This window comes from Callospermophilus lateralis, chromosome 17 (genome assembly GCF_048772815.1).
Source record: "Callospermophilus lateralis isolate mCalLat2 chromosome 17, mCalLat2.hap1, whole genome shotgun sequence".
NCBI classification, from domain to species: domain Eukaryota; kingdom Metazoa; phylum Chordata; class Mammalia; order Rodentia; family Sciuridae; genus Callospermophilus; species Callospermophilus lateralis.
The window spans coordinates 65365693-65391341 of NC_135321.1; the positions used below are offsets into that span (position 1 = coordinate 65365693).

The 25649-nt window shown below is 44.8% G+C and overlaps 1 protein-coding gene and 1 pseudogene across 4 annotated transcripts in view; one reads left to right on the forward strand and one right to left on the reverse strand.

The window, feature by feature from the left end:
- Positions 1–384: 384 nt before the first annotated feature.
- LOC143382494 (mitochondrial nicotinamide adenine dinucleotide transporter SLC25A51-like) lies at positions 385–1262 on the reverse strand (annotated as a pseudogene).
- A 4625-nt stretch (positions 1263–5887) lies between these two features.
- Twsg1 (twisted gastrulation BMP signaling modulator 1) overlaps positions 5888–25649 on the forward strand; it is a 36549-nt gene continuing 16787 nt past the window's right edge. Inside the window, exons 1-2 of one of the 4 annotated variants that reach the window (XM_076837086.1) lie at positions 5888–6051; positions 9085–9249. In XM_076837086.1, coding sequence (XP_076693201.1) covers positions 9127–9249 — 123 coding nt within the window. In that variant the 5' untranslated portion in view covers positions 5888–6051; positions 9085–9126. Of the gene's footprint in view, positions 6052–6320; positions 6416–6515; positions 6782–9084; positions 9250–25649 lie in introns of those variants that run through there. The other 3 variants (XM_076837087.1, XM_076837084.1, XM_076837085.1) reach the window with 3 other exon arrangements.

The window sequence follows — 25649 nt, forward strand, 5'->3', positions numbered from 1 at the left end:
CAAGAAGCAAGGAATAGAGTAACAAAGCAAGCCAGAGAAGTCCCAGGGGCCCCCAGCATTCTCTCTTACAGGCTGTTCTGGGAAAAGAATCATATCTTTGCTATTAAATTACCCTAGGAAAGGTCATCAGATAGACAGCTATTTACCAAAAATCAGCCAAAAACTCTTGGTGAGGATAAAAGCAACAAAACAAAACAAAAACCCCTAAATTTTCCTACTGAAACTTTTTACTGTGTGTTGTTGTTGCCTAAGGAAAGTAACTTGACCATAATGCGTGCAGCCTGGACTTAATGATACCAACTGTATATGAGCCACTTAGGAACAAGACAATCTACATTCTCAGATCTACTTAGTTGATAAATGTCACTTCACCAATGGCTTTTCTCACATAACCTTTAAGAAGAACTCATAAGTTGCACTGACTATGCCCCAAGAGATGAGGGACTGGTGGTAATTCAGATGGGCACCTCTGAAAAGATTTGTCAGTTTCTGGTCTTGTTGTAGCCAGGTTGTTTTGAACACCTTGAGAAAGACTGAAATTTCCCACCAATCTGTGTTTGTGTGCAAGTTTTTATGACACTAATTGGAAAAAGCAAGGATCCCAACATGGCACCCAATAGACCTCCAAAGATAAAGTCATTGACCAAATGAGCACCCCGTGTCCCTGTAGTAGGCTCTTTACTGGACCTCACAGGACAAAGGAAAGGACATTGCTGAATCCATTAAGGAACAGAAGGGGCAGCAACCCCCACGGATACTCTCGACTCCATGGCATTTCAGTGCCCTGAAGCCTAAAGTGTTTGTGACCTTGTCATGATACTTGTGGTCTTGAAAGCCACGTCTGAACTCCTTCTGATGGAGTGAAAAAATGGATTCTGTTGTCCCTGCCAGTGTGCCACCACGACACAGGGTGCAAACTCTGGGGCACAGAGGCACTTTCAAAGAAGGCAGGGCAAATCCTTAAACAGACCAGACACAAGTGCCAGGGTGGTTGTCTTCTGCATCAATGGGGAAGGATCCTGCCATACAAGTTCCAAAATCCATCCCTCAACAGAAGTTCTGCATTGGGGGTTTGGCTTCCATAGAGTTGCTGCTGAGGAAGGATCTCCTGCAAGGGAATGTGAAGGCCACGTTGTTGGAAGCTCCACAGCGGCCCCACAGCAGGGCTTCACTTCTCCAACATTGGTGATGTGAGGTGAGATCTCTGGTTTTGAAGATGTTAGAATCAGTGGCCTCTTCTCATGAGCTTCTGAATTCATCATGTTGCCTAAGCTGCCTCCCCTTTGTGAAGTTTATTTTTTTTAGTTGTAGCTGGACACAACGTCTTTATTTCACTTGTTTATTTATTTATTTATTTTTAACGTGGTGCTGAGGATCGAACCCAGGGTCTTGCACGTGCCAGGTGAGCACTCTACCACTGAACCACAACCCCAGCCCCATGTGGAAGGATTTTTTTTTTTAAATAGTAAACAATTTCTTTTAATATTTATTTATTTATTTTTAGTTTTCGGCGGACACAACATCTTTGTTTGTATGTGGTGCTGAGGAACGAACCCCGGCCGCATGCAAGCCGGGCAATCGCGCTACCGCTTGAGCCACATCCCCAGCCCGAAGGATTTTTTTTTTTAATAAACTTATTTCAAAACTGCATTTTATGTCAGGTAAGTTGGCACACCCCTATAATACTAGCAATTTGATATGCTAAGGCAAGAGGATTGCCAGTCCGTGGTCAGCCTGGGCATTTTAGCCAGAACTGTGATCCCAGCTAAGCCTGGCGGTGGGAAGGATGAAACTTTTCCAGTTTCTTCCATTGTTACTGTTTTGTTAGTTTCTCTCTTCTGGAGTCAATTTTGTTAACTGGATTTCCAAACAAGAGACTAAATGAGTCAACTCCTCCCTGAGGTGAACAGCTTGTTATTTTCCCCTAAGATGCATTAAGGGTGACCCCAGTTTCAAAGCACCTAACCTGTGCCCCAGAAACACTCTGGGACATGAAGTGTCCTAGCACATATGATTCTGTGGAATCCTTTCAAAGCAAAGGCACAAGAAGCTCCAATTGGCCAGGTCACCATTCATGTATTTTAAGGGCTTTTGTTTACTAGATTATAGGTAGAGAAACTATAAGGATGGCCTTAGCCTAAGCAACTCCATTTTAAAACTCTATCTTAAAATAAACCTGCATTCTCACCAGGCAAGCCACAGAGCCCTCCAATATGTCATCAAGCATAGCCTGATAAAACAAGTCACTTTCCACAACCCTGATAAGAGCCAGGAGGGTGATATTAGGGTGGAAACCACCAGACCATATGTCCTCACTAAGAAACCTGGTAACAGCTGATAGGGACCAAAAGTGCATGCAGAAGCTCCCAAAACTTAGTATAAATAATGGAACAAATGAACAGACAGACATTCAGCCAGCTGATGCTGATGCACACAAGCCTGAGAGCCTGATGAGGACCTAGACTGACATCCCATATTTCCTCATCTACCTGATCCTCTGCTTTGTCCTCACTACTCTCAAACTCTACAGCAGCCTCTTGACCCTTCTCCTCAGCCAGCCATCAACTCCACACGAGGAGAAGCCTCGGTGCATCTGCTCGACTTAAAACGTAAGACCTCAGACTTTAGCACTTGAACTTGGCAAGCAGAGGGAATGTCTGTAATGAGTCTGTCATGAATTAGTGTGTTTGCAGTGCTTAGAGTTAACTTAGAATTGTTTGCTGTGAATTGGTTTATGTCTATTGGAGAGCCCAGCATTAAGAATTGTCATTTCTTGATTAAGAACCTATAGAGTGAAACGTTTTGAGTGATTTTGAGTGAATAAAACATTGAAAAGGGCATTAGCATGTGGACATTCTTTATTTCTCCCCTCGACTGCATAAGTCGTACTTTTGCCCATCACAACAGAAACAGAAGTGGGAATTAAGACCAGCTCAGTAGAGCTTGGCCAAGGACACCAGGCCCCATGCCTAAGGCTGCCAGTGGCTGTAGGACAGAGGCCAGTGAGCCCTCTAGTCAGTGCCCACCCTGACCTATTCATCAAACCCTACTAAGAACATCCCAGCACCATCAGATCCTCTCCTTCACAATGACATAAAGGCTGCTGGTCAAATAAAAGAGCCACCACATTGACCTCTGTGGGTTTGGGGTTCCTGAATCTCAACCACAGACCTGGAACCATTGGATAACTACCTGAGAGGGCTTAACAACCATTTGACCCTCTGGGGCCTATCAGAAAGACTTGTTTGTTTGTTGCTGTACTGGGGACTGAGCCCAGGGTGCTCTACCATTGAGCTACATCCCCAACCCTTTTCATTTTTTATTTTGAGAAAAGGTCTAACTAAGTTGCCCAGGCTGGCCTTGAACTTGCAATCCTCCTGCCTCAGCCTCCTGAGTCTCTGGGATGACAAGCATGCACTATAATGACCATTCAGAAAAGATTAATTTTAAAATAACCATTTTCTCCTTATTACTCAAGTAATACATGGAAGGACATCAGCAAATGTACAAGAAAAAACATCAACAAGTAACAACACTCAGTCTCACTAAGACAAGCATGCCCAAACCATGATCATCTTTCCAGAACTTTTCAAAACCTGTACATGCAATTTAAAAAAATCTAGACATGTACATGCATTCCAAAAATATATAGACTACTCTAAAAGTTTTATAGATCATTAATATCTTTCCTTGTCAACAATACTCATCTGCCCCATTAGCTCAAAAAGCAGTGTGATCTGTGAACCTCTGGGGGATTCATGAGCGCGAAACTATTTGTATTTTAATGGTAAGACATCATTTGCCTTTTGCACTTTCATCCTTTTTGTTGTTGTTGTTTTTAGGTATACATGACAGTAGAGTGACATCATACATATATGGAATATATCTTCTCATTCTTGCAGTTGTACATGATGTGGAGTTACACTGGTCCTGTATTCATCTATGAACATAGGAAAGTTATTTCTGATTCATTCTGTCTTTCCTACCCCCATCCCCCTCCCTTCCCTTCATTCCCCTTTGTCTAATCCAGTGAACCTCTATTCTTCTCTCTCCCCCTTATTGTGTATTAGCATCCTTACGTCAGAGAGAACATTTGACCTTTGGTTTTTTGGGATTGGCTTAGTTCACTTAGCATGGTAGTCTCCAGCTCCATCCATTTACCAGCAAATGCCATTATTTCATATTTCTTTATGGCTGAGTAATAATCCATTATGTATATGTACTACATTTTCTTTGTCCACTTATCTGTTGAAGGGCACCGAGGCTGGTTCTACAGCGTAGCTACTGTGAACTGTCTGCTCTTGTTCTATCCCAAGCATACACTTAACTTTCCTAGAGGCTAAATGATTTACAGCAGTATGAATATAGAAACAGATATAAAAGTAAAGCTGCTTCTGTTGTTTGATGCTAAACAGAATAACAAAAATCTCAAAGCATACCGCTCTTTCTACTGTTTTATTAGTTTGGGAATATATACTTAAGTTTTCATAAAATATTATTTATGTTACCATATAATGAATTTATTGTTATTTTTAAATGAAATAGTATTTTAAACTTCTCTTTTAATTTCAAAAGCTTTGACAGATGCAGCTATACATCCACTTTGGAACCTCCATAATTTTGAAAAAAAAAATGTAAAGGGATCCTGAGACCAAATAGCTTAAGAGTCTCTGATTAACTACACCATTTTTTAAAATGGCTGACTGATTCCATTGATCTGAAGTATCATAACTCCTCTAACCAGTAAGTAACCCTGCAAATAAGATCAAGATAAATTTGTGTATACCCTTAATTATCCTCTTAGAATAATTTTCAGAGGTGAGTTTTCTTGTTTTTATTTTTTGATGTATTATTTTATTTTTTTCAGGGGTGAGTTTCAAATGAACTAGTATGGACAATGCAATCTGCCCCTCAGCCACTTGGTTATTTCCATTCTTCCAGTTCCCTACAATACACCAAGGGGAGTGAAAGGGAAGGAGACTCCTCCTAGCTTAAGGGTTTCACACTAGGTGGTCGTTCCCAAGGGGAAAGGACTTTGTGGACTATTTACTTCCATGGGCTCTAACCTAAACACCCTTGTTTAGGTCTTGTTTAAAAGCAAATTCCTGGTGGGGAGGGGGGATGAGTGCAGCTACCTACACGCTAACTATTGCTGGGATGAGCTCCCTTTTCGTAAAATATAGCCTGAAATGATGCCCAAGTGAGATGGGCTCCGCTGCCCTCTGTGCTGGACTTCAGGTTAGTTCCTTTCCCAGGGCCTGGGGCTTTCCCGGCCAGGATCCACGCAGCCTTCTCTTCATTTCCATCGCTGAGCTAAATCCGGATGGACACTCCAAGGACTCAGCAGATTACAAATCCATTAAATCCTAAATTTTCAATTCTGAGAATATTTCAAAAACAATTGACACAGGTGCTTTAAAATCAGTTGGAAATGATAATCTAGAGCTTCCAGGAGTATTAACATTATAATTACCATATTATTGGTATGTAAATACAATATAGTATATTTAAATATTTATGAGTGTGCCACTCCTGGGATGATGGGACACAAAGGAGTTTTTTGTTTGTTTTGTGCTACGGGGTGACTGAACCCAGGGGGGTTTAACCGCTGAGCCACGTCCCCAGCCCTTTTCCTTTTCTGAAACAGGGTCTCCCTAAGGTGCTTAGGGCCTCACTAAGTTGCTGAGTGCTGGCCTTGAACTCGCGATCCTCCTGATCTTCAGGTCCAGCCTCCGTAGCCGCTGGGATAACAGCTCGGCTGACAGAAGGATCTCCACCAACCCTGAAGAAGTCTGGAAGGTTCTGACTCAGTGGGCCCCAGGCCAGTCCAGAAGCCTGCATTGGAAATGCGTGCTGCTGCTGACGTCAACCAGGGCCAGCGTCCGCCCGTCGGTACGGGATGGGCGGCTCCGCGGAGGCCGCGGTGCATCTCCCGCAGAACAGCTGCCCCCGGGGCTGCGGCGGGCATTCGCCGGCGCCCTGCGCAGGTCGGCCTTTGATCCCAGCGGCTGTCGACTGCAACACCTCAACCCCAGGACCTCGGGTCTGGCGGTAGGTCTGCAGGGGCCTGAGAAGGCCCCACCCAGGCGCCGCAGGAGCAGCGGGGAAGACCGCAGAGAGAAGGCGCACCAGGGCGGCGCTCGCCCAGGCTGGGTTCCCTGCGGGGGCGCGCGCGAGTGGGCGAGCCTGGGGCGTGGCTTCTGGAGGGGCGGGGCCCCCTGGTGGGTGGGGCCGGCCGAGGCGGGCGGAGCCGGGAGCGAGGGCCGAGAGGAGGCGGCTCCGGGCCCCAGTCTTCGAGGCTGAGGGGCGCGGAAGCTTCCGGGTGCTGCGCGAAGGGGCGGCTGGAGGCGCGGCCCGGCCTCACTCGCGCGGCCGCCGCGGCGTGCCCGCAGGAAACTAGGGCCGACGGCGCACGGTGAGCGGGCGGGGCGACGCCTATCTGGGCGGGGCAGGTGCGGGCGGGGCGGGGCGGGGCCGCGGACCGCCCCCTGCGCGCCCCGGGGCCCCGCACGCCCCCGTCCACCCCCTGCGCGTCCCCGGGCCCCGCGCGCCCGCCCGCGCAGACAAAAGCTGCCGCTGCGCCCCGCTGCTGTCAGCAGCGCCTCGGGGACCTGGGCCACCGGGCCGACATCGGAGAACGTCGCGGCGTGGGGACGGGCCCGCTGCGTCGCTCTGCGGCTCGGTGGACAGGCCGCAGCCCTCGGCACGGGTTCGGGCGGTCCGCAGCGAGGCCCGCGGTGAGAGGAGCGACTGACGGGCGCGGGAGGGCTGGTGGTCGCAGGTGAGAGCTGCTCTGGGCACAGCCTGTCGGGGGCCTGCTCGGGCCTCGCGGGGCCGCCCCGAGGGCCCGGAAGTGGGGCCGGCGCTGCGCTGCGCGGGGGCCCGCGGGGCGCGGAGGGGCCGGGTCGGGCCTGCGGAGCGCGGCCCTGACCCACCCTGCGCGGCCCTGACCCCCGGTCACGGAGCGTCCCTGCGGGTGTCCCTGATGCCCAGGAGTGTGCTCACCCCCACCCACCGGCTACCTCTCCTGCCTCAGTAGTTACTTGATTCGTTATAGTTTGGAGATTTTTTTTTTTTTTTTTAGTTGTCCACGGATTTTTATTTTATTTATTCTTATGCGATGCTGAGGATCGAACCCAGGGCTCTTCCACTGAGTCCCAGCTCCTTGGAGATGTTTTTAACCTCAAGAAAGTACATTTTCTCTTCCTTAAGCTGTTTGTGTGTGTCTTTTTTATCCCCTTTTTTGGTAGTTGTAGATGGACAGCATGCCTATATTTTATTTGTGTATTTTTTATGTGGTGCCGAGGATCGAACCCAGTGCCTCCCACATCCAAGGCAAGCGTTCTGCCACTGAGCTACAGCCCCAGGCCCCTGTAGTGTCTTCTTAATAAGTTAAGAATCCATGGTTCTAACAAAATAATTTTTTTGAACATAATACTTATTTATTTATTAAATCTCCATTTCATAGATAAAACAGAATAGGAATGACATTAAGACGTGTTTCCCCAGTATTTTTATTTATTTTTATGTGGTTCTGAAGATCGAACCCAGGGCCTTGCACACGCTAGGCCAGCGCTCTCTACCTCTGAGCCACAACCCCAGCCCACAAAATAAATTTTTTTTTTAAATTAATTTTTATTGTAGGTTGTTCAAAACATTACATAGTTCTTGATATATCATATTTCACACTTTGATTCAAGTGGGATATGAGCTCCCATTTTTACCCCATATACAGATTGCAGAATCACATCAGTTGCACAACCATTGATTTACATATTGCCATTCTGGTGTCTGTTGTATTCTGCTGCCTTTCCTATCCTCTACTATCCCCCCTCCCCCTAATTTTTTTATTTTATTTATTATTATTATTTTGGTATGGGATTGAACCCTGGGGTGGTTAACCACTGAGCCACATATCCAGCCCCCCCCTCCTTTTTTTTTAGTTGTAGATGGACACAATACCTTTATTTATTTATATGTGGTGCCGAGGATTGGACCCAGTGTCTAGCATGTGCAAGGCAAGCGTTCTACCACTGAGCCACAACTCTGGTCCCTCCCCAGCCCTTTTTAATGTTTCATTTTGAGACAGGGTCTTGCTGAATTGCTGAGGCTGGTTTTGAACATGCAATCATCCTGTCACAGCCTCCCGAGCTGCTGGGATTACTCAGCATTCTTAATGCAATTAATAATTTACTGCCCCCTTTGTTATTGGTTCAATTATTTAAGGAATGACTTCGGACTCGACTCCTTTCATTGAGCTGCTTTATTCTCTTAAGAGATAAAGTGAAACTCTTTAATTATGTGTAACTATTATGTATAACTATAAAGCTCTAATAAAAAAAAAGTCAAGCAAACACACACACACACAAAAAAGAGATAAAGCAAGATGGTCATAAATAATCATTAGAATAATTTCCACCTACAAGTTTGTTTTGATTCTAAACATTTTAAAATTGGGGCTGGGAATGTAGCTCAGACGTAGAGTGCTTGCCCTGTATGCAAGAGTCTTTGGGTTCACCCCCTCACCAAAAAAAAAAAAAAAAAAATCTTGTTCAGTGTTTTTAAAATTATATTATAACATTAGTAATTTTTATGTGGGTTTGAAGTTGAATAATGGACCTGAAATCAAAGTTGAATAGTAGCAGCATAGTACTGAAACTCATTGATTGCGTGTTGAACTTTCTGGTTACTAAGAATTAGTAGACATGGTCACTTAACTTTCGAGGTCACCATTTCTGGGTAGGTTCTGTATGATAGGTCTTTGAAGATGACTATGAAGACATTATTAAGATATAGTTTAGGGCTGGGGTTGTAACACAGTGGTTGAGCACTTGCCTTTCATGCGTGATACACTGGGTTTGATCCTCAGTACCACATAAAAAATTTAAAAATAAAATAAAGATATATTTAAAAATATATAGTTTAATTTTTGAATGTTTAATCTTTCATTGGGATGATTTTGAAATGATCATTCAAAGTATTTTGACACAAACAACCAGTTTTGGTTCATTTTGATTTCCGTTTCAGTACTTGTCTTTTACCCTGCCATTAACCTTTGAATCAACTGCTTGTCTGTCTGTGTAGCTTCCTGGGAGTACTGATCCGCCTTCATCTTACTGAAGCATCATGAAGTCACATCATGCTGCTGTGCTTATGCTAGCCTTCCTGACACTCCTGATGTGGCTCCCTGGGTCACTGAGCTGCAACAAAGCACTGTGTGCTAGTGACGTCAGCAAATGCCTCATTCAGGTAGGATCAAGAGTCCTCTGTTAATGTTAAAACACATAGTAAAGGGGCTGGGAATGTGGCTCAAGCGGTAGTGCGCTCGCCTGGCATACGCAGGGCATTGGGTTTGATCCTCAGCACCACATAAAAATAAAATAAACTTGTTGTGTCCACCGAAAACTAAAACAACAACAACAACAACAACAACACATAGTAAAGCTGAAAAACAGTATACAGATAGTGTGTATATGATGTGGCATTGGGCCTGAGGTGCTGAACTATGGTGCACTCTGGATTTTTACCTCTGTTATGTGTTGCGCACAAGCACCGTAGAATTTAAGAAGTTCAGTACTACCAGGTGCAGTGATGCACACCTATAAATAATCCAGTTACTTGGGAGGCTGAGGAGGTTTGCATGTTCTAGGCCAGCCTAGGCAACTTAGTGAGACCTTGTCTCAAAATAAAACAAATAAGCAAAGGGGTTTGGGATGTAGATCAATGGTAGAACTGGGTTCAATCCCCAGTACTATAAAATATAATTAAATTCAATACTGAGTCTCATATCCTGCTTTTTAAAAAAATATTTATTCTTAAGTTTTAGGTGGATACAATATCTTTATTTTACATTTATGTGGTACTGAGGATCAAACCCAGTGCCTGATGCATGCTAGGCAAGCACTCTACCTCTGAGCCACAACCCCAGCCCCTGATATCCTGCTTTGTAAACACGCTGTTATAAGGTGATGAGCATCTTTTTTAGGTGAATTAAATATTAGATTACATAAGGATTCCCTTATGTAATCTAATATTTAATTGCAAAGAGTCTTAAAGACTATGTTTAGGAAAAAAATTTAGCAGCTCAACTAATAGAAACATTGTTCCCTAAGTGTAATATATCATTTTGTATTGCAGTGTAACAAAGTACTTCAAAACATAGTAGCTTAATGGAGTAAATACTCATTCTCTCTGGAAATTTCTGAGACTGGAACCCTAGGAGCAGTTCAGCTTGGTGGTTCTGCCTCAGTGTATCTCATGGGTTGCAGGCAAGTGTTGGCTGGGATTAGAGACTCCAAGTCCAGGATACTTTAACGTGGACTCTTCTGGTCATCAAGCCAAGCCCACTACCCTAGCTACTGCTCTTTCTCTCTCTGAGGATAAAAGAGGCTCCATAACTTGGCAAGGTTCATATAGGGAGTAAGTACCTGAGGGACCTGATCTGGCTTGACTGCAAGTCTGCGGCCTTCCCTTGAACATTCTGGTTACTGCTTCTCCTTCATGTTGTGATCACTGGTGGTGAACACCCCGTCTCATGTGGCTCGTCTCTTGTTCCCTCTCCCATTAGACTAGCAACAGCCTTTTCATTTTGAGTATGTCTTTATTAGCCTCCCTTCTTGTTATTGATTGTGGGCTAAGAAATTTAGTTACTGTGCTTGTAGGTTGAGTAGACTTATCTAAAATAACAGAACTGGTTCAGATTTCGGACTTTGTTACAGAGTTTAGAATATTTTCATATACCTAATGGTATCTTGGAATGGGACCCAAATCTAAGCATGAAGTGCATTTGTTTCATATAAACCTTACTTATACACAGAGTCTGAAGGTAACTTTATGTGCTTTTTTTAGAGCACCTGCATTTTGACTGTGACCCAGCACCTGAGGCAGGTGAAGTGTCACTTGTGGCATCATTCTGGTACTCAGCCAGTTTCACATTTTGGAGCAGTTCATGTTTGGGATGCTGTACCTTTATTAGCATTCCTTGTGAAGTGTGGTTCAGCCAGCTCTGCAGTGTGGTGGTCCTTACTGGGATGGTAGTTATAGATCAGAGGCACTGCGTGCTTCTTTCTGGTGTTTTGAGTCTTCTCATTCATAATTGAAATTCTCATCACCCCCCATCTCATACCATGATAACCCTTCTTCGTGTTTCAAATTAGAATGTTTACCTGGAAGAATTTGCTTGTTGTCTGGCTTTAACTTTTTCCTGTGGACATGTTCAAGTGTAGACAGAGGAGACGTGAGGAGGCAGCTGTCAGCAGTCAGCGCATCCTGGCTGTGGGCTGCCCTTCTTTTGTTGGTGTGTGATTCTGCTGCGTGTCTCTGGCAGGTCAGACTCTGTGACACCCAGCTGTGAGACCAGAATGCAGCTGGAGCTTCTGAGGTGGCAGGTTCTGTCATCTGCACAGCAACTGGCTTTGTGCTGTGGTCAGATGGGCTCCGTCCCTTCCAGGTCATTCAGCGTACCTTTGTCATTCATCGTTGAAAATAAGGTCTTGGAACCACTGCTGTGTCTGGGGGTTAGGGGAGATTCACTTGAACCTCAGGTTGTTTTCGTTTTTGATACTCCAAGTTTCCATTGGTTCCAGTAATTTAAAATGATACTTTAAAATACTTTTCTTTGTAAGGAAAGTTTAAAAGAGAAAGCTTTGGGTTAATGTTGATAAATACTTTCTAAGGTTTTTGTTTGTTTAAAAAAACTTTTTTAGCTTGAAAGTTTTAAGATTTACAAAATACTTCAAAAAGTAAAGAATTTTATGCAACTATAAAAACTGGACTAGTAAATAAGACTCCACCTTGTGAAAGAAGCTAGGATTGGGGTTTTGTCTGATGCACAGGCTGACATTCTGAGGCTGCGGCTGCTCTTCAGGCAGGAAGTGGTGACTTTTTCTGGAGTAGCAGACCCAGGCCTTCTGGTGCCTGGAGGGTGCTTGGGGTTGCAGATTGTGTGGGGCGGGGACTTCCTCTGCTACTCCTCTGTTCAGTCACACTCCGAGCACTGACCTGGGACATGCTTTCACTGCACTGCACCTCTGGCTGCTGTCGTGGAGCTCTGGCAGATGTCCTCACGATTGGACCCCCAGTTCTCTTGTGTTCCTTTCACTATGGCTGTGTGATAGATCACCCCAAGAACCAGTGGCTGAGCTCAGCATTTATTTTGCGGAGCCATTTCTTTCTGAGCAGGGGGGCGGGGAGAGCTGGCCTCTTGTGAGTCTTTCACTGGAGTTGAGGCAGCACTACCCACCAGGCCTGCCCTGTAGAGTTGATGGGAGCTAGGTGCATGTGGCAAGTGAAGTGTCACTAGTGTGATTGGAACACCAAGTTTTAAATTTTACTCAATTTAATTAAAATACCTACGTGTGATTGACAGCTGTTCACTGTACTGGACATCCAAAATCTGAGTGCTCATAAAATCTGACACCTGAGCTAGAAATATCCTTTGGGCATTCCTCCCCACCCCAGACTCCCTCGCTCCCTCCCTGCCTGGGCCTTCTGCATGGGCTCTCCACTGCGCTGCCTGCAGCGTGATGCCTCACATGCTAGATCACCAATGCCGTAGGTGGAGAGGATGTGGGCCTGCACCTGTGGTGTCAGGGATTGAACCCGAGGCCTTGTGCACACAAGGCCACCACTCCACCAACTGAGCTGTATCCCCAGCCCTGGGCCTCCGCCTTTCCATGGAGGAGAAACAGTGTCACTTTGTCAGGAAGCATAGGACAGGACACAATCCTGGGCCACCTGTGGAAAAGACAGCCAGCCCATTAGCCACTCACCTGGGAAAGGGGTGGGCTGGATGGCTCGGTGTTCTGGTTCCATGCAGCTCTAAAGAAAAAACCAACTACTGTATGTCAGATATTTGTTTTTTAATTGTACTAGTAAATTGTTAAATTTTCAGAAGAATACACAGCAAAAAATCTCTGGATCTAGTTCTCCCTACTCTTCCTCCTGTTACGAAGGGAGATCCACTTTTAATGTTTTAGCTACTTCTATTTTCATTTCTGTTTGTGATTTTTACCGAGATGATGAAATACTAAACTCTTACTACCATTTCTTGATTTTTCAATTCTAGGGATTGTGTGTCTAAAACTGCTTTTCTGCTATAATAGATGAGGGTGTATCTCACCCACCTCCACCCCTGCCCTCGGTGGTTTTCTCACTGTTTCAAGTTTATCTCTGGTTTCCTTTTTAATTTCTACAATGTATTTAAGCCTTTCTGCTCTGTTCTGATTTCTGATGTAAGAGGAGATTAATAGCCCCATTCTTCCCTTTAGAAATTCTAATTTTTAGCAACAAGATATAGTACAATTTTTAAGAACAGTGCAGCCAGGCACAGTGGCACACCCCTGTGATCCCACCTACCCAGGAGGCTGAGGCAGGAAGATGGCCAGGTTGAGGCCAGCCTGGGCAATTCAATAAAACCCTGTCCCAAAATAAAAAATAAGGGCTGGGGATTTGACTCAGAAGTAGAGCACCCCTGGGGTCAATCCCCAGTACTTTCCCCTCCAGGGAGCATAGAGAAAGGAGGGTTTATTAGGGCTATAGTCTCAGGCAATCCTTGCCACACTTCATGTCATAGAAAGCCAAGAATTGCGATTTCCTCATATATGCGAATGCTGCCCTCAGCGTTTTTACTCCTGGCCTGACCTCTGGAGAGCAGCGTAAGCCGAGGGTACTGGGTTATTTCCCGACTTCACTCCTGTTGTGGGGTTGCTAGATCTCTGCTCTGGAGACAGCCTGCGGTGATGGTGAGGGCAGCGCTGCACTTGCTGGCCCTGTGCCCAGGGCAAGTCAGTCAGTCTCGGTGTCTCTGTTTCCTCACCTGCCAAGCAGCAGGAGCAGCCAGGCCTGCCCGTGTGGTCACTGTGCTGTGCCCGGACTTGGGTGCTCCTGTGGCAGTAACTACCCTTGTGCTTGGGTTCTGTGGCTGTGTTTGTGTCTTCCCAGTTTTGTTCAGGTGTGTTCCGCAGTTAGCGCTCTGCGGTCTGAAGATCGCGGGAGCCTGGACTGCTGGCTGCTGCTCGCTTTCACTTGAGGAGCTCTGTCTCCAGTTGCAAACTGTCCTTCTTTGACTTGCATCGTCAGCCGATGATTCCTTGGGTGTTTTAAACTCATGATCCATCTTCTTCCCACGTGGAGCCTCAGTCTTGATGTTTCTGGACTCTGGGGGGGTCTGACTTTCCCGTCGTCTTCCCAATTGGTCTCTCTGTTTTAGATTCCGTATCTTGCCCTTTTTAAAATGTTTGCCCTCATCTTGTCGTGAGGTGCCTTCAGGTGGCTTGCTCAGTGGGCTGTGTGGGAAGTCCATTGGGTGGTCCTGCCAGCTGGGAGTGGAGTTTCCTTTCGGGTCACACATTGCTGGTGAAAGGTTAGTCCAGCTAGTTTCCTGCTCTCTGTGTGGGACTCGGATGGTTATTTCTCCTGAGAGCCTCCCTGCCACCTCTCTGCCCTTGACACGGTGAGACGCACCCTACAGAATCCTGGCCAGCCTCGTGGGGCTCAGTTGAGCTGAAGACTGTTAAATGCGCGTGTGTATTTTTTCTTCTGGAAGGCTGACTGGTGTGTTTTGAAGAGGGAAGGATCCATCTAGGTCAGATCTTTTTAAGACAATTTTGTTGAGATGTAATTCACACTATAAAATCCCCCTGTGCACACATCCGATCCAGTGGTGTTTGGTGTGCGCAGAGTTGTGCAGCCATCACCACGATCTAATTTTAGAACATTGTCATTACCTTAGAAAGACATCCCACACACAGCATCCGTCATTTTATGTCCCCCCACCCCCTATACAAGACTCTTTGGGATGTTGAATACACTCGAGTCCAAGAGTGTTGCTGTGCCTGGTTCCTGTCTCTGAGCATCCTATTGGGGGTCCACCCATGATATAGCATATTGCAGTGCTTCGTTTATCACCATCAGGTGCTGTGGAGAGTTGGGTTGTTTCTCCTTTTTTGTTTTGGGATAATGTTGCTGTGAGCATACATGTATGAATTTTTAAATGGATATCTCTTTTTTCCAGTATTGGGGATTGCTAGCCACACCCTCCACCTCCCCAGTCCTCGGTGTACTGTCTTCTTTCTCTTGAGTGTGTACCTAGGAGTGGAGTTGCTGTGTCACATGGTGACATTTTGAGGAAATGAGGGATTTCTTTTTTTTTTTTTTTTAATATTTATTTTTTAGTTGAACACAATATCTTTATTTATTTATTTATGTTTATGTGGTGCTGAGGATCGAACCCAGGGCCTCGCATGTGCTAGGTGTGCACTCTACCGCTGAGTTATAACCCCAGCGCCCCCGAAATGAGGGTTTTCAAAGTGACTACTCTGGGTGAGGATCCGACCCTCAGCCTTACCTACGCTTGTCTTTGAGGGTCGCAGGCTCAGTCTGTGATGTGTGATCTGTATGTTCTTCCTGCCAGGGAGCTGAGCATTGTTTCACATGCTGATTGGCCATTTGTTTATCTTCTTCAGAGAAATAGCTATTCAGTATCTCTGCCAGTTTTTAATTAGATTGTCTTTTTCTTGTTGAGTTGTAAGAGTTCTGGCTACAAACCTTATCAGACAGAATTTTCAAATATTTTCTCTCAATTTACGGGTTGTGTTTTTACCTTCCTTTAGTATCATTTGTAGCACAGAAGTTTTAGTTTAGTTGTTTTTGTTTTGTTTTGTTTTGTTTTTCCTTTTGTGGTGCTGGGAATTGAACCCAGGGTCACACACATGCTAGGCAAGCACTCTCTCAGGTGCCTTTTAAATTTTTATTTTGAGACAGGGTTTCATTAGTTGCCCAGGCTGGCCTTGAACTTGACATTCTCCTGCCTCAGCCTGCCAAGTACCTGGGATAATAGGCATGAGCCACTTTGTCCAGCTAAGTTTTTAATTTTGATGAAGTCTAACATATCTAACATTTTGTTGTTGTCGTTGCTTGTGCTTTTGATGTTATATATAAGAAGCTGTGCTTCATCCAGGGTCATAAAGGTTTGTTCATATACATTTTTTCTTCCAAGAGCTTTATAGCCACAGATTGTACATTCAGGGCTGTGATCTAGTTAGTGTGGGCTCAGTCAATATGTGCTGTGAGGTGGGTCCAACTCCCGTCTTTTGTATATGAATATCCAGTGTCCCAGAACCATTTTTCCTAAGTGTATTATCCCCGCACCCTGTTCAGATCTTTGTTTGTAAATGGGAGGTCTGTATGTTTACAGGGCTTTACAGGCAGGAGAGCTCACCTGGGTCGGGAAGCCCCTAATCCAGGAGTGTGTCCCCCCTCTCTGAGACTGGTTGTTTCCCTGGAGAACGTGCTGGTGGTTTGGTTTGCTTGCTTGTGTTGATTGGCTGCTTTCCTTGTTGTGCTTGGTGGTAGGTAGATGGCCCATAGGTGCCTGGTTCCCGTCTTTTTGCTTTAGCATGGGGGCAGCCTGACTGGTCTAATGGAAACCAACTTTAACACCCTCTTCTAGCCCTGGTCTCTTCAGTTAAAGAGCAGATTAGGTATTTTTATTTCATATGCCAACAGTTATTAACTGGGGTCTGTCTTTGGACCTCTTAGTGGCCTCAGGGGATTCCTGGGAATTACATTCAGGTTGCGTGTGTGCAGTGTCCTAGGAGAAGGTCTGTAGCCTTCAGGGGGTTTCCAGAGTGGCCAGAGGCCCTGAAGAGGTTAGGAATTGGTGCAGCCTTGCTCTCACTGCCACACTGGGGTCCTTGTTAAAATCCACCTTTCACAAGATGTTTCAGATGATAATAGCTTTCCCTTAAGCTTGCTTTAATTATGGACAGAAAGGACAGACATAAGCGGGGAGATGAAACACTAAAGACAAAGAAGCAACACATGAACAGCATAAAGGAAACTTGCCTCTTAGAGAATTTAGTCTCTTTTCACTGGTTTGGTTTACAGCCTCTGTAGTGATGAAAGGATGTTCTGTGAGGATACAGTAGAACATGTGTGTGTGTTGACCTTTCTACACTCATGAAATAAGCAGAAAGTTTCCCTGGAAGCTCATAGTTGTGTAAATATTTGTGACCAGCACAGTTGCAGGGCAGTAGTCATTCCTGCCACTCCTACAGGTTGCTATGCATAAGGGTGGTCCCCATGTAAATATTTATTTTGTGCTTCTCATGGGAAACTTTAAATATCAAGAAAATAAAACTGTTGTCTTGGTGTACCCCTTGCTCACAAAATGAGTGGTTTAGTTAATCTTGTTTCAGAAAAATAATTGGTGATGTAGGATTTTTCTTCTAACAAGATCTTTACTATTTTGGTACTTTTATAAAAAGAACTTTAAAAGTCTGAATTGGTATTATGCTCTACTGTAGTGTGCCAGCTTTCTATTCTTGTGACAAAATGCCTGAGATGATCAACTTAAAAGGAAGAATGGTTCTTTTGGCTCATGGTACGAGGTTTTGATTGGTGATCGCTTGGCCTTAGGACAACACAGCACTTCACAGGCAGAGGAGGCCTGCTCGCCTCCTGGTGGCCTGGAAGCAAAGAGAGAGGGAAGGCCAGAGTCTCAGTGACCCCTTTGCAGGCATGTCTCCAGTGACTCAGCTTCCTCCCACTGCCCCGCCAGAGGTCTCCCACCTTCCTATACAGCCAAGGTAGGGACCACAATGGCTTTGACGGACATTCCATACCCAAGCCATAAGCCCCTAGTAATCTCCAGGCCCATTTTATTTTAAGTGTGGAAAAGCTTTTGAGTTTTAAGTGCTTTTGGCTAATATTTATGCTCATCTCATGGGAACATTCAGCCTGGTTTCCAGGCCCCAGGGCACCACCTTAGCACATGCTGGTCCTCTGAAGATGCATGCAGCACTCCCCTGTGCTACGTTGACACCGGCCTTTTCATTCTAAAATTAGTTATTGAATCTTAAGTTTTCTAAAACATGTTAGAATTTCAGAATGGTTTATTTCTTTTTAATGATTCTAGTTTTAAAAATGTATTTTCCATCAAAAATTGTGCTTTATTTGTATACAATGAATTGAAGAGCATTCTGCTGCCATGTATAACTGATTGGAATGAATGAATGAATACATAAATAAAAGAATGCAAATATTTTTTAAAAAGTGTATTTTTCCTTAGGTTAATATTTTAAATAGTTCAGGAATCTTTAAAGCTTTCTTAATTACAATGAACTAAAAAGTTGACTCTCTCTTCCATATTCCCTTCTCTTCCTTTCTCCTTAATGCAGATTATACTCCACATTACTCCATGGCAGTTGCTTGACTTGTCACTGACCACTAATACTTTTGGCTCATAGTAGGAAGTGCCTTCCTACTATGTGCATGGCGTTAGTTTCCTGTGCTATTCCCAATCACATGTTTCTGCCTGTGAAAGCCATGCCTTGAGCCCCGTTGCCCTGCTCTGCTTCAGGTGACCTTCATAGAAGTCTTGTAACACACAAAGGCAGTCAGTGTCCAGCCTCATGAAATTCAAGGAGGAATGCATCACTGCTTCCCCCTCTTATTTCACCAGCTGGAATACCTGCTAAGGTGTACAAGTAGTGGTCAAGGTACATTTTCACCAACCACTTCACCTGTTGGATTGGTGTGTTAAAACAAAGACGAGGATTCACTGGTGCATGTGGAAATGTTCACGCTTACACAAGAGGGAAGACTGTAAGTAGCTGGTTTCCACCCCGAGCTTGGGCAGTGATCTATATGTGATCGATCCATCCCATCTGGACCTGCCCCACCTCATGCACTGGGTAATTTTAGAGAAATGCATGGGGCACCTCACTTTCACCTTCATTTTCTTTTGCTAGATTTGTCAAGAAATGGTGCCAATCGATACAGTCAGGTCTTCGACCTGCTTGTGTGAGCTCCTATGCGCCTGCATTTAGCCAGGAGGATGGATTCTTTTCCCAACTGGTTCACTTAAGTGCTGGTTATTTTCAGGGCAGAGTTTACAGAGAGGATTTTGAAGAACAATGCAATGGAGGTTGGTTGGTTTTCTGCCCCAGGTTGAAGGTTTGCTTAATGTCTTCCTCAGAGTCTTAGAATGTCAAGCAGATGTGTTAGAGCCTGGTGGTAGCTGTTGGTTCTTGAGTAAGGGCTAATTCTGGAAGGATGCTTTGTTACATGCCTGTTGGGCCTGTGAAGGTATGCAGCAGCCGCAGTGCAGATGTGACCAGCATGCTCACCCACTGACCACCTTCCTGTTGACTGAGGTCGAGATACTGCAAACACTGGGAGTTTGCCTCATCTCACAAATGAGGATTGCAGTCTGTGTTCTTGTGTACCTTGCTATCTTAAGAAGTCATAAATGATACAAGCAAATTAAATGTTTGCCCTTGTAAAATAATTGCTACTCAAAAATTCAGAAAACACAGAAAAAGTAGCCATTCGTAGTCCAAACCCAGACTTGGATTCTGTTGAGGTGACTAATAGTTGTAGTGTATACACAACCTTTGCCACTAGTGTTTTTCATCTGGATTGTTTTGTGTTTCTTTGTTTTAAAAATAGTATTTGTGTAGATTTTTAAAAGCTCTGAGTTCAGAGACCTGCTTTCTGCATTGTTTTCTGTTGTACCAACAGAAGAGTTTAGATAAGTTTTGCATTTAGGTAAGTTCTGTGCTTTACAATTCAGGTTTATTTAAAAAAAATAACTAATGGCTAAACCACAGTGTAACATTACTAGATTTTCAGAATGAAACAAGGTATTCCCTGATCTCCCAGAGCACCGTTTTTTTCCCTTTTTCGGTCATGTTTATTGTGGTATAATCCACATGCTGTACAATTCCCTCTTTAGGGGTATAGTTCTGTGATTTTTGACCAACATATACTCATATAAATGCTACCAAGGTCAAGATAGACAAGATTTTCAGCCCTGTAAAAGGCTCTCATGGCTCCCTCCTTTTTGCAGTACTAGAACCCTAACCCTAACCCACCCCTGAACCACATCCTCAGCCTTTATTTTTTATTTGGAGAAAGTCTCTCTAAGGCTAGCCTCCAACTTGTCATCTTCTTGCCTCAGCCTCCCAGTAGCTGGGAGTACAGGTATATACCACTGTGCTCAGCCCTGCACCCCTTTGTAGTGGAACCCTCCTCCCTCTCCCAGCCTCTGCCCTGGCAACCACAGATCTGACATTTGTCCCAACAGTTTTGGTTTTTTTCCAGAATTTTATGTATTTGTTTCCAGAATTTTATGTATTTTTTGGAATCCTATGGATTCTGTCTGGCTTCTTTCATTTGGTAGAATGCTTTCGGGTTCTTCCGTGCAGCTGCTGTATCAGGGAGTGCTTTCCTTTTTGTTGGTGCATGTGCCCTGTTGGTGGGATGTGTCTCATCGTTCATTCATTTACCATCAGATGAACTGGGATTGCTGCAGCAGCCAGGCCACTGGTGGTCATGAGAGAGTGAAGCTGGTTCTTGCTTTCCTGTTCAGTCTTTGTGTGGACCTGCAGGTTGTTCTTGCCAGGTAGATACCCGGGCATGAGACTGCTGGGTCACCAGAGCATTTGGTATTCTTTATCTCATTTGGATGCCAACATCTTTGAGGGAGAGTCCAGCAATACCAGTCCTTTCCTGCCTGAGCAGCTGAGAGTCAGTGTCACATGCTGCCACTCTGGGCTAGGACTTGAAACCCCACCCTGGACATCCAGGTCATTTGCTCTTTTGACTCTACACTTTGCTTCCAGTGTTTCTCTGTTGTGACGAACACAACAGGTCTTGGCAACAGTTAGAGAGTGCAGTGTTTACCAAAACTGAGCCTCAGAATAAACAAGATCCTTCCTCAGGTTATTAGCTTCCCTGTCTCACCTAGAAATTTGGAAGTTTGTACAGTAAACATTCTCATAATCTAGTCTTAAATCAATCTCCCCAGAAAATGTGTTTTGCATAGAGATCTCCCTAGAATATAATTTGTATGTGGAATAAGATTCCTCTCCAAAGTCAATTGGATTGTTACATAAAATTTCTATCTTGTGGCATTCAGAATGAAATTCTTTACATGGTCGCCAACCTTAAGAGCATCTAGCATAACGCTTCCCACGGCACCCCAGCTCTGACATGCAAGAGCAGCGTGGGAGGAAGAGCCAGTGTCACGGCCGACCAACAGAGGTAGTGCAGCCTTGGAGCCCCAAGCCACTGGGGAAGCAGATGCTGCTTCATTAACTGAGAGGAGTGAAGGGGCGTCAGGGGCGTCAAGCACTGCGTTCCAAGTGCCTGGCCTTGCAGGTCAGCCAGCCTCACCCTCTCCTGGATTTGGGCAGCAGCCCTCCAGGTGTTTGCAGGGCTGGGCCTGAAAAAGGGCCTGATTACACAGCCTGCAGGACAAACTGAGGCAGTCACTGGGCTCCTGCTCTCCAGGAAAGAGAGATAGCAGGAGTTTCTGAAATGTTAATAAGGAGTGAGCTTTATTCTTCTTAAAGAAACAGGGAGATCTAACCATCACTGGGGTCGGTTCCAGCCACTTAGTAATTGAATGGTGATTTATAAATGTTGTCATTTACATTTGAAAAATGAAAATAATAACTACCTTAATTTGAGCTTTATGAGGTTCAAAATAGTGCATGTCAACTCTGAGCACCTGTCTGTAAGTGGTAAGTGGAATCCCTACAGAGCCTGGGGGCGGTGGTGGGTGTCAATATTGGAAGCTCTGAATCAGTCTTTATTTTGGACTTCTGTGAACTTGGTTTGATCAGATGTTCCATTCAACTGAGTGGGACCCAAGCTGAGCCATAGTGGGGCTGGTTAAATGTATAAATACATTTCCTAGTCTCAGCTCTACTATATTTTCTGTTAAGTAGAGACTTTGAAAGACAGTAAGGATGAAATGGAAGCTGGCAGAGTGTTAGAGGGTGTCCTAAAGAAGAAGATGACCAGATGTGGGAGGGATTCACAATTTAAGGACTGTTCCTGAATTTTTGGCACAGTGGGTTGCACAGCTCTTAAGTTATGTTGACAAATTTTCTTGATAGTGAGATGCTTATTTTTCTTAGATCAGGATATATGTAATCATTATTTTGTTGGAAAGTCCTGAGACTTCATCAGCATGGGATGCATCTGATTGTTTTGTTCCCATCTTCTACCCTTGTACATATTTCCCAACATCTTATAATTTCAAAAAGTTTTTTTATTTTTTATTTTGCAAAGCCTTAGTTTTTGACTGGGGATATAGCACAAGGCTTTGGGTTCAATTCCCAGCACCACCAAAAGAAAAAAAAAAAAAAAGCTTTAGTTTTTGTTTGTTTGTTTGTTTGTTTTTGTTTTGGGGGTGTCTTGTTTTGAGAGGGAGTCTCATCATGTTGCCCAGGCTACCCCAACTCCTGGGCTCAGATGACCCTGCCTCAGCCTGGCAGGGAGCTGGAAGGCGCCGCCAGCCCCCAGGCTTGCTTTCTGTTCTATCCACCTTGCTGCTCATAGAAGATCGCTTGTCCTCCTAACTGGTGCAGCTAGAGGTGGCGTATCCTTGGCACATATCTTGAATGGAGTACTTTTGTACTTTTCCATAATCTTTGATTCAGCAGTTACATTTCAAGTTTATTATTGGGGTCTTTTTTTGTTTAGTATTTTTGTTGTTGTTGTTTGTGTTTCCATACTTGAGTTCAAAACACTTTACAAATATTTTCTCTATTTAGGAACATTCCTCCTAGCCACAGTTCGCTTACCATGAAAACACTTGCAGTGTGTGTTTCCAAGTGTGTTTATGACCAGTTGTTAGTCAGTCAAGCTATGTTCTGAGGCATGCAGGGGTGGAGGAGGGAATCGTGTGGTGCGCTACTCCTGCTGCCCCGAAATTACTTACCTGTGCAAATTCAGGGTTTCAGTGTGTTTCCTGCTTTAAAAACAGCATTTTGGAAAGTAAATGATCACAGTCTATTTTTGCTTTCTTGATTTGCAGAGAGATTTTTGAGATCAAGAAGCCATCTGTGAACTTGTTTATGTTTTCCCCTGCAAAGTGAGAAGTGCTTTTGAGAGTGGAAAAGGCTCAGATGCTCACCAGGAGGTTGGGCTGGGGGCTTGTTCCCATGTCCAGATCTGAAGTGCACATTGCCAGGAGCTATGAGGTGCTGCTCATGTTTGGGGCTTATTCACTCACATTGCTAAATTTTATCTGATTAATTTGTTTTATTAAGACAAAGATTTTTTTTTAAGCTTACCTACAGTAAGGCAGAAAGAAGGAGAAATGTTAGTCAAGTGTTATGAGAGTGCTATGTCATTAACAGACCAAACACGTTGGTGTCTGTCCACATGTAGACATCACCTAACAGCAGATTCGTGGTTCCGCCTCTCTCACCAGTGGCAGTTCACTCAATAGGCATGGGTCACCTGGTGATCACAAGCCACCAATCAGGTTCTTTTATTCCAATCTCAGTTCCTAATATCTGTAACACTCAAGTCACATGTCACACTTCACACAATCGTGTACTAGATTACAGAAAGGCTAAGAAAGGGTTAGGGTAACCACTTTGGGTTAGAAGGCCCGAGAGCAGCTATGTAGGTGTCAGATAAGATCAGGAACCAGCCAATGGACATCTTCAGGGCACAGAAAGCCCAGGATGTGCTCTAGGCAAGGGTCCTGACTGCAGGTTCGGTGTTTGGTGGAGGTGTCAGCTTGGAGTGGGCCATACGTGGTGATCACGGGCAGGAGAAATCGCACTTTGCTGAAGTCCAAGAAGGGTAGGAAATCAAAGGTTGTTTACTGTGTCAATTTTCCTGAGCAAGGCTTGTGACTAGTGATCAGGGGATGGGGTGAAAGTGTTGCTGTCTAATCTTGGGCTTCTTCTTTATGGTCCTTGAGTGAGGGGTTCACATCTGATGAGGTTTATGTGATTTGGGAGGTTTACATGTCCAGGTGCTCCTGAGTTTGGTAAGTTGGCACATTTATCAATTTGTGCCTTATGGTGGCAGATGGTGGCTGTTTACTCATTCTGCCTTGACACTTTTACTCAAAACTGAGTAGCTCATGGCAAACTAGTGCTTTACTAGATGGAATCACTCAAGATCAGGCACAGCCTGACAATTGCTGTTCTACATACCAAGGGGTCACTCAGGGCAGGCACAGCCTGAGGACTGCTATTCCGTACACCAGGGGGTCACTCAGGGCAGGCACAGCCTGAGAACTGCTGTTCTACACACCAAGGGGTCACTCAGGGCAGGCAGAGCTTGAGAACTGCTGTTCTACACACCAAGGGGTCACTCAGGGTAGGCACAGCCTGAATACCGCTATTCTGTACACTGTGGGGTCACTCAGGGCAGGCACAGCCTGAGGACTCCTGTTCTATATACCATGGAGTCACTCAGAGCAGGGCATAGACTGCCCTCATGTTAAAAAAGTAAAACCATATTTCTATATGTAATGTACATTAAATTTTAAAGGAAGCTTTATTTCTTGCGATTAAGTGGCAGCCTTTATAAAAACAAAAAGCATCAGCATCCTTAACTAATGGTGTTTTTAAAAAAATGTTCCCCAAAAATGTTGTCCTTCCAGTGATAAAACAGGCAGGTTTCATGGAGAAACCAATCACACATTTTCAAGTAACTTCAAGCTTGTAGTTTTGTGTTGCTTTGCTTTGTTGTGCCAGAAATCAAAGCCAGGGCTTCTCCCATGCTGGGCGGGTGTGGACATACAGTTGTGCTTCTCAGTGAGTCCCTACCCTTTTGCCCTCTTTTTCTTATTTACTTTCATATTTATCTATATATTGGGGGAGGTGTTCGTTGGGAGCTTGGGGTTTTGGGGTGCTGAGTCTAGTACCCGGGTCCTCATACATTCGCAGCACGCATTCTGCCACTAGCTGCCCCCCAGTCCTGAGACTTCCTGACAGCCCAGCAGAGTTCCCTTGCCTCTGCAGTGCGGGAATGCAGCCCATCCTGCAGTGGGAGCTTATTGTCCTTTGTATGTAATAAGTCACAAATGCTAACGTGGTACTAACAAATTAGTTAGAAAATATTGCAGGTGTTGATTCCTGAAAATGCTGTGTGTAGCTAGGGGATTTCTAGAGATGAAAAAGGAGTTAAAATCAGTGTTGCAAAACAATGTCATGTTAGAATTAAAGACTCAAGTCCAGTGATCTGGAACATAATGAGATGAATTAATAGGGATAAGTATTATGTCCTATGTTTAAATTTTAAAGGCACCATATTGACTTAGAGAAATAAGGGTTATATGGCACTAGTTAATTTTTTAAAATATGTGCTATTAGTAGTATTTTACTAGGTCTCAGTTTTTTAAAATATTGTTGAAATGGTTTGAAAACAGCACAGTTACTAACAGCATCTTTGTACCCCAAACAAGCCGTCTAATTTAGGCTACTTCAGTTATGAGAGGCGGTGCCCAGAATTCAGCAGGCCAGTGGTTGCTCCGCTCCTCCTGGCTGTGCTAGGCTCTGATGGGTGGTGGTGGTGGTTTTTTCATGGTGGCCTTAGGAATAAAGTGCTTGCTGGTGGCACAATCAAGGTCATATCATGGGAGGGTCACACTGTGGGAGACCTGACCCAGGACAAGCGGGCAGGGAGGGAACATGGCTTTGCTGGGGTCAGTGGGGCTCTCTGGCTGGACGTGACTTGGGTGCTGAGAGCATCTCACGGGGTGAGTGTCACTTCCCTGCTGCTCTCTCCCCGTAGACAGCTGGAGCTGATGACCAAGGGCGGTTTCGGTGGACTAGAGCGCAGTGGCCCCTCCAAGGACTGGACCCGCGAACTGGTGCATCTCCAGGAGT